The following is a 9,912-nucleotide window of genomic DNA, read 5'->3' as shown; positions in this document are numbered from 1 at the left end:
TGCTGGTGAAATGTTACGAACATGCTTAGGAGATTGAGGTTTCTCTGCTAAAAATATACAACATTAGAAGCTATGGTTAAAAAAGATATAAACTACATTTATGTCTATACAGGTGGCTAAACTACGAAGGTAAATATCAACTAATGATAGGCTTCCACAAATTGATTTTTTTTTTTTTAAATTAAAGTTTATGTTGTTTAACAACACCTCAAGAGAACATCTGTCCCTCTCTCTTTCTCTCTCTCTCTCTCTCAAGAGCACACTGATTTATTAATCATAGACTACTGGATGTCATATTTTGACATATTGGCTCAGAGAGGAGACACGCTACATTTTTCCATTAGTAGCAAGAGATCTTTTATATGCACCATCCCACAGACAGAACAGCACAAACTACGGCATTTGATATACCAATCGTGGTGCACTGGCTGGAATGAGAAATAGCTCAATGGGCCCACTGATGGGAATCGATCCCAAACCAACCATTTTGTCCTAATGAGGTCAGTAATATATTGATGAATATTGAGAAAATAGTTGTGGTTTAGAGATTTTTTTTTTAATCAAGTAAAATTCATAATATGATAAATGCAAGCAATTCATCTTTTATTAAAAAAAATTCAATAAAAAAAGGGTTATGCAAACAACAATAGACTGACCAAATATTTTTGATCTAACCTCTTTTCAGGCTATTCAACTTTTCAGTTTGCGGAAGCTTGAATTGGTAGATGAAATGAATAAGTAACAGATATATATGGATCACTATAAGGCCAAGCTTTATAACTATTCTTAAAATATTTGTTTTGTTTGTCTTTTTGTTGTCATCTTCATGAACAGCAACAAAAGAAAGCATGTAACTAAATATAGCACATTAAAAAGCAGATGTTATTTTTACCTACTGCTAAGTTTATTTACAATAAAATAATAGAGGAACATAATCTGTTAAATAAAATATACTGGTACGAGTACTGTAACTTAAAACAAGAGGACTATCGGCTCAGCTATTAATATTCAATTTTGTCAGTAGTAAATAATTCATTAATTTGTAAAGACCACTTAATGTTAAATTTTTATTTAAATTAAAAAATAATAATAACAATTCCAAAATCTCTCTGTATTAGTTTGTATTAGCCCCAAGGAATCATAATACCAAGTTTCAGAACTATTTGATCAGAACTCTTAGAAGAAAGATTTTAAAAATTTAATGTTAAATTATTATTTAAATTTTTAAAATGTAATTCAAAACTTCAAAATATCTCTCTATTACTTTGTGGAGAATGCCCTTGAAAGTACTTATACTAAGTTTCAAATTGATCCAATTAAAACTCAAGGAGAAATTAGACATTTAAATCGTCAATGCTAAATTTCTATTTCAAATGTTTAAATTTAATAACAATTTACAAATTCAAAATTTCCTAAATATGTCTCTATTAGTTTGTGAAGACTGTCCCAGACAATTAAAATACCAAGTTTTTAGAATTATCCAACCACAACTCTAGGAGATGATAGACTTAGAAATTTTCATTTTAAATTTAATAAAAATTCAAAATTTCTAAATTTCTATAATCTCTCTCTATTAGTTTATGGAGGGTGCCCCAGAGGATTATTGTACCAAGTTTAGGAACAATTCAATTAAAACGGTATGAAAAGATAGACTTCAACGGAAAAGCTGACAGATGGACAGATGGACAGAAAAAAAAAAAAAAAAGAAGTGTTTTATTTAACGACGCACTCAACACATTTTTTTATTTACGGTTATATGGCGTCAGACATATGGTTCAGGACCACACAGAGTTTGAGAGGAAACCCGCTGTCGCCATTACATGGGCTACTCTTCCGATTGGCAGCAAGGGATCTTTTATTTGCGCTTCCCACAGACAGGATAGCACAAACCATGGCCTTTGTTGAACCAGTTATGGATCACTGGTCGGTGCAAGTGGTTTACACCTACCCATTGAGCCTTGCGGAGCACTCACTCAGGGTTTGGAGTCGGTATCTGGATTAAAAATCCCATGCCTCGACTGGGATCCGAACCCAGTACCTACCAGCCTGTAGACCGATGGCCTGCCACGACGCCACCGAGGCCGGTCAGATGGACAGATGCCGGACAAATCGGTATTAGAAAAGCTCTGCTGACAAACATCATAGCAGAGCTAAAAAAAACTAATTGTATGTAATATTAAAATAGCATATATTTCAATATTTTCTACCACTGTGTTAATTATTATAAAGATGCTAAAAACAATTTTGCAAAACTTTTACCCAAACAATATATAAAACTTAATTCTGAATGGGCACAAATGCTTTTAAGGTCACTAAAATGAATAAATGGCATTGAAGGAAGATCATGTTTTTAATATTTTGTGCTGAAACCAAAGTAAGGAAATTAAACATCAAGCGACAATTTTATAGTTATAAAGCAATGAAGAAAATAGCATTTACTCATTAATTACATTATAAAATTTAATCTGACAAGTACTTTCTTAGCATCTTTAAAATAACAAAAAAGAGTTCCTGTACCAGTATATAAAAACAGAAAGTAAACTCAAATGAATAAAACTCACCTGCTTGGATTCTGGAAGGGGCAGGTTCTAAAATAGAATTAGAAAAAAACAAAAACAAATAAATAAAATAAATAAATAAATTTAATTAAGAAAACAAATGAATAAATAAAGAAAATTAACAAATAAATAAATATAAAATAAACAAACAAATAAACAAATAAATAAATAAATAACTTTTTTAAAACACTGTTCAGGAATAAACACTAACTATAATTGTAAGCCAAAAATATCATTACGTTGCTACAGGAGAGGTAATAAGTAATAACATAATAATTCATGCAAATAAGAAAATTGTTTGGTAGCCAGAATGCTGTTGACAAATTTTACGGTAATGCAAAACAAAACATCATATACCTGGTGGCAACAATGTCAGAGCTAGAGGTCTGAAAGACTACGGACATCCAAGATCAGGGCTTGTGCTTTCACAAATGTTAGTCTAATGGGAATGGGAACTCATTTAACGTGCCCCTATCCAGAGGTTCAGGCACGTCCACCATGGATTCAGTCTCTGACATAGCCAGGGAGTGCTTCCGGGGCAGAAGGGAATGTTAGTCTATAGTAGACTCTATACTCAGTGCTTAGTTGTAGAGTCTGTAAAAGCTAATACTATACAGTCTGAATGGTGTTGCTAAAGGCCTAGGACCAGTTGTTCAAATGTTAGATAGGTTAACTAGTAGTTAACAGAAATATTTTCAAAACCAAGGACTGAATCAATACAAACAGTAATTGAAGACAGTGTGTTAAAATTTGATTTAGATCGATCAAATCTAAAGTTTATTTTGTATTTATGCAATTAAAAGGAAAATATTAGACTAATACAGGGTTAATTTAACAATGTTTTGAACACCTGAACTCTGGGGTGCAACTGATGCATTCCAAAACAGTTTTAAAATCCACCATATTAGGTCCAGCAGTGTTTGGAACTGGTTGGAATTTCATCACTGATCATTAGTTATAATCAGTTTGTACCAACCTCAACTTTCGATTACCAGTCATAGACTACAAATTGGTAATTTTATCTTTATTAACTATTCTTTTTCTTTATGTAAACATTAAAGGCATACTGTCACAGATTTAAGGACCTTATTTCTCTAAAAATGAATAATAAATCAAAATTACATTAATTTTTACAGACCAAATCTAGCTGTTGCATCACCATAACTAGATCATGATGACGTAAAATCCATGTTAAACCTCTCAAAAATGTTAGTTTTTGAATTATGGACCATTGCCATAATTCAATTATTTTTACAAATAAGTGGAGTATGGTGGTTACATTGATGGTTGAATAAAGTACATTTAGGGACAAATCAAATATATATATTTTTAAGTAATACTTTGTTAGGTCAGTGGTCTGTGACGATATGCCTTTATAACACAAATACTAATCACAACATATTTCAACTGGAGGAATTAAAATTTACCCCTACAAACGATTATGGATTTTTGTAATCGATCATTGGTAGAGCCAAACCAATCAATTTTCAATTATTATTGGAACATCACTAAGGTCAAGACTATTATTTTATACTGAAGGCCTATTTTCTCCCAGAAACATACCCTATTTCATTTAACGTCTTCTCTTTTGAAATTCTATGTATAGGACTGTGCAATGAGTTAGGTAACAGTTAAATATCATTTTAACAAAATTAACATTGTATTGTAGAGTATTTAACTTTGGCCATCTTGTTACAATTAACAGGCCTTGATATATAGTATGGTAGAATAGCTTATTCTTAGTTTTTCTTTCATTTATGCAATAAACTGGCTCATTTTCAATATAACCAGATTTGTTTTTACAACACCCCTAGTTTTGCACAAAATTGTAATATTTAGATTTGCAGGTACCCCATATGTTTCAAGCACAAGACTACTTGACACAGTGGTACTGAAAAATAAAATTGCTTACATTTATTGGCCAGATAAAAAAAAAAAAATATTAACAAACACTATTACCGATACATTTATTACAGTGGCAGGATTGGTAGTATTAACTGTGCTATTAAAAGTTTGGTGCACTTCCAACTTTGATGCAGATTTTGTTTTCAACAATAAAGACAATGACAAATGTTTTCTCTGAGGGATTTTATTGGTCAAGATATCAATAGTAAACAATTATAAGTTCCACCCATCTCATAAAAGAAATAATATGACATAAATTAGGAAATACAAAATAATTTTTACTTCACTTTCTTTAAAATCACAAAAGAATATATCTGTTAATACATATACATAAAAATCTAAAAAAATATATAGATATTCTAATATATAATCATATATATAAATATAAAAACTGTAGATATAAATAAAGCATAAAATTATACACATGTATATAGATTAGAGGTCTCTCACACAAAAATTGAGACAGTAAGCAAAACTAAGCTACATGTGTGTAAATTGTTTCATACAAACTATAACCATGTAAGAAAAAACAGAAGTAATTCATTCCATCATAAATTCATGGAAAATTCAAGAATTAAATTTTTTGTAATCATTTATGTTTGCCCAAACACAAAAATCAACTTGAACTCAACGTATATAAATGTAATAATAAAAACTGTTTTCCACTAAATGGTAAAACATTTCACATTAAATAATAATTTTAAAATAAGCATGGGTTTTTTTTGCAGTTAATGTCATTGGTTCATGCAAGTATGAATGAAAAAACAAAGTGCACACTATATGACTGCATTGATGATTGCATTTTGACAACTTAGTTATACATGTTGCAAGGATTTGTCCGATTTGTGTTTAGTTAATATTTTATGAATGTGAATGCAGGGAAAGTGTCAAACATATACACTGTCGGGGGAATCGATTTAATTTTCAACACTTACAACATCTGGGGGTCATGTCAAACAGTCAAAGTAAAACACTGTCAAGTTATTTCTTAATAAACACATGCAGCTAAACTTAAATAATTCAATCTTTGAACACTGAAAAATCTTAATTCCAAGACCAGGTCCAATTTGTATTCAAATTAATAATGTGATTTGTATCTGTTTGTCACATTCATGAATTTTGTAAATTTAAACTTTAGATACTAATAATGTGGAGTTTCAAAGAAAATTCCTGCCCAGCATATTAAAAATATGAAGTGTTACAATGTGATCAAGGCAGGAAGGAATGTTTTATTTTAAATTCACACTCCACACATTTTAATTACTGTTATATGGCACTGGACATACACATATTGTTAAACACATATTGTGAAGGACCACACTAATAATAAACCCGCTGCCACCACATAATGGGCTACTCTTTCTGATTAAAAGCATGGAATTTTTTACATGCAGCATCACATAGACAGGATAGTACATACCACAGCAGTTGGCTGGCATGATCAAGGTGTCAGTTTCAAGTGGTAATTACAAAATAATGGAATGTGGAATGAAAAGTGTGTGTTTCAGCAATCAGTGAATATAACAGGGGAATTTATTGTTTAATATATAATTACAGACCCAGTAATTAATGTGTATTGCTTACAATATAAAGAAACTTAATCTGGAAAACTGAAACACTAGCCAATTCAAACAAAAAACATAATATACTATACTATTTCTAAATATTAAAGTTCAACTGTCCAGAAAATACTGAAGGTTTTGGGTCAAATATAAAAAACAAATCTAAATTATATTAAGTTAAAATATATATAAATATATAAAACATCAAAAAGGCAAACTAACAGTTAAGACATTGTTAAATTTTTCAGTCTAGCATATTATTTTCATTAAACAGTACTATGATCCACAAATCACAAAATACATAGAATATATAAAAATAGTGACAAATCATGCATTGCAGTAGTGTGCAAAGACTTCTAATTAAAATGCATGCAATAAATAGATTAAGCTAGATTAAACATGTGCAGCAGAAAATGTACAACCCATTATGCCTGCACGTGAGTCTAGTACTATGAGCAACGTGTAAAGCGACAAGATAAGAGAAACAGTTTTTTATTTTTGCATTATTGTCGGATTAGTCTTCTAGTGCAAATTAGTCACACAGTCATAGTCTTTCTAGGTACTCAGTCTTGTTAAGCTTTTTACTCTCAGCTAATGTTTATTGTGCAAATTATAAAGACCTTTAAAAATGTACACCTTATAGGAGTAAATATTTCAAACACAGTTGATAATCGAGTAATTTGAAAAAAAAAAAAAAAAAAGACACAACCAATTGCAGTCCACTAAATAAAAACCAGTTGAATAAGATGTTAAAAATCAATCAGTCTAAAGGTTTATTTATATTAGAACAACATACCCAGAATTATGATCACAAGAGAAAATTATGTACACTGTATATTGGATCAAAAAACATTTCAATATACATACATATATATATATATAATATATATCTGGTAAAAAGTATTGAAAATGTTTCAAAATAAAAATATTAAAATATGTATCTGGTACAAAAAATATATATATATATTTAAATATTAAATAGCAGCCCATATTACAGTGAGACAGAAGGTCCATAAACCTCACATTTAAAATATTTTCTCTTCTTTTTTGTTGAACACTGATGACATATATAGGTAGTGCAAACACGTTTTAGTAACAGGTGAAACACAGAATCACAATTCCAGGTGTAAAACAAGATATAGCACAAATTATTACAAGCGTGTGTTATTGAGTTGTAAGTATGTGGTCACCGTAAACGGCAAGCCCAGCAACCATAGCACACGGGTTAGATAGTAATGCTGGAAAGTCAGTCAGCCATGCGGAGGGCAATATGGAATCACATACCCTTCACAAACAGAGATCTTTGAATTCTTCGGTCTTCTTTGCTCGAATCAAGCCATCTGTTCCAAGAGTAAAATGTTTATTTATTTATAATGTTATAAATATGTCACCATATATGATACTTTTTCTCCTAACAGCAACAAAAAGGCTTTTACATGCACTTTTCAGTACACAGGCATATGCACACACCACCACCCATCTTCACCAACTATCACCATCACCGATCACCACCACCCATCACCATCACCAACACCACCCATCACCACCACTACCATCACCATCACCTACATCAACCTTGCATCCTCATCCACTCCCATTAATAAAGCCGGTCTGACCCATGACACTAACAATCGTAGGGGAGTATAGGTGGTCAAAGGTGCAACTTAACAGTGCTAAAGGTAACCACTGGACACTCTCCAAATCCTGTTCTGGACAGAGGAGTTAGCTTAGGCCAATAACTGCATCCATGACAGGCGTGTGTTACAACAGCTTGCTCTGAATGTGCATGTTAAACCTTATGACCTGACCTGACCTGACCTGAATCTCCAAAGTGGTCAGACTAAGCCCACAGCCAAAGCTGATGGGAAATGTCAGGTGTGTGGCATGGATGGCTGTAAGAGACAAGCACCAACTGGGGATACAAGGATGGCAATGTGGAGGGTGGACAGCAAAAGAAGCTGAACAAGAGAAGGAGCTGCAATAATGGGGAATAAATGAGACAGAAATCTAAGGACAGAACTGAAAATAGAATAATAAAAAACACCCATTACTACAAAGGTACAATGAAGGAATCGACTTCTATTGCACTGACCTGTCACATGGGAATATGTACTCCTCCTGTGCACTATCACTCTCCTTGATGACAATCCGATCGAGGTACCACCCCTCTCCTGCTGCAGTCCCGTCATGGCCCACTTCACACCGCGTCAGTTTCCCCAAGTGAACTGCCTCAACTTCAAATGTGTCCACCTTAACAAAGAGTGCTTTTTATTTTACTTTTAAAATTTTAATAATTTGTAGTTGTGTTTTCAGCTTTTCATCAAAGTTTACATAGATGTTTTAGGAAATTAATTTTGAGATGGAAAAAGTTTACTGTATAATGGGGGAGGGGGTATAGCTTTTTCAATGGTTTATATGCTCCAATGCTTATCTAAAAAATCTTTAAAAAAAAAAAAGTACATTAAGTCAATGATCATGGTTTCTGAGGTATGTACCTTTCTGTTTTGTATAAAATACATTAAAATTATAGGTGCTACAAACACTAGGACAACCAGAATCAAAACAGGTTTGTCAAACTTATTAATTTAACAAAGAAGTTGTACATAATGTCAAATTTAACAGTAGACAAGCAGCAGTACCCAAAATGTGTTATACTGCCTAATACCTAGGGACAGTGTCTTTAATTCGTTTAATCAGATTTGCCTTATTTTACCTGCCCAGGCTTGAACTTGGTGGAGCAGTTTGAAGTGAGCAGATATCGTTTGCCAGTGTCTCCCCTTTCTCCGTAGATAGTCAAATAAACATTAGCCTTTGTTTGAGCATTGGGCTTCTTGCCAGTTGTTACCATGACAACATAAGTCAACACTGAAAGTAAAGTCAATTTAAAAACTGGTAAAGACAAAATAGCAATAATAAGACAACTTGTTCTAATCAGCACAACATATTTAAATTTTGAAGTATTAAAGTCTTATTCAATTCTGAAAAGAAATTGAACAAAATGTTTATCATTGTTTCTTTTCATAAACAAATACTTAACCTGACATCTCACCAAATGCATTTCACCCCTATAAACATGGACTGGTTCAAGCATCCCAAAAGTCAATAAAATGGTTGTATTTTCCTATATTTCTGTTAATATCATTATACTACAAGTCATGTAACACTTGGAACACATTTCTTGCAACCACATGTATTCCAGTGAATGTTCATACCTGGCAAAACCTCCTGACCAGGACGAATGGCTGGCAATTCTCTCATGATTTCCCCATCCTCCTGTTGCCGTGACAACCAGCGATTGAACTGGAACTTGAGCTGTTCCTTGGTGTTCATGTCCTGCATTTTCAACTCTCTGACCTTCCACGAGGGGTCAACAGTGACAGACTTGGGAATCAGTTCAAGCCTCACTTTGTAAATCTTGCCAACTTTCGCTAAGTTTGTCTGCAAGTTTTAATATTACACATTAGATGAAATATTCATAATATAGGGATTTTAATATTATATATTAAATAGAACATACAAAAATACAAAAAATTTAATATTATGTATACTACTCAAAAGAATTTAAGGGTCAAAAATTTATAACCAAATAAGTTTCAGAGTGTATTAGATTGATGATGTAAACTACACCAATTTTTTTTTTTATTGTTCCATATTTACAAAAAAACACAAATAAACGTCACTGTATACAAGAAAGTCACATGACATGCTGTCAAAGTTGAAGGTTGTCAAACATGGATTTTACACATTAGAACATTCGTTTAATAGTGTGTGAATCCACCCCTGGCACGAATACACTCGACACATCGTTGCCTCATGCTGTTGATCAGACGTCTGAAGAACTCTTGGGGAATGGCCTGCCACTCTGCCATAAGAAGTTGACCCAGATC

General features: G+C 32.4%; 1 protein-coding gene across 1 annotated transcript in view; it reads right to left on the bottom strand.

Moving 5' to 3' along the window:
• Window positions 1-9,912, bottom strand: part of LOC121374734 (lipoxygenase homology domain-containing protein 1-like) — a 102,552-nt gene that overhangs the window by 62,662 nt on the left and 29,978 nt on the right. Inside the window, exons 18-23 of the mRNA XM_041501842.1 lie at window positions 9,238-9,463; window positions 8,739-8,890; window positions 8,118-8,275; window positions 7,310-7,365; window positions 2,562-2,588; window positions 1-47 (exon numbers count right to left, since the gene is read on the bottom strand). The exon at window positions 1-47 is cut by the window's left edge and continues 73 nt beyond it. Coding sequence (XP_041357776.1) covers window positions 1-47; window positions 2,562-2,588; window positions 7,310-7,365; window positions 8,118-8,275; window positions 8,739-8,890; window positions 9,238-9,463 — 666 coding nt within the window. The remainder of the gene's footprint in view (window positions 48-2,561; window positions 2,589-7,309; window positions 7,366-8,117; window positions 8,276-8,738; window positions 8,891-9,237; window positions 9,464-9,912) is intronic.

This window comes from Gigantopelta aegis, chromosome 6 (genome assembly GCF_016097555.1).
Source record: "Gigantopelta aegis isolate Gae_Host chromosome 6, Gae_host_genome, whole genome shotgun sequence".
Taxonomy (NCBI): domain Eukaryota; kingdom Metazoa; phylum Mollusca; class Gastropoda; order Neomphalida; family Peltospiridae; genus Gigantopelta; species Gigantopelta aegis.
Note: the sequence above shows the minus strand (reverse complement) of the source record. Positions and strands in the feature narration are given on the sequence as shown.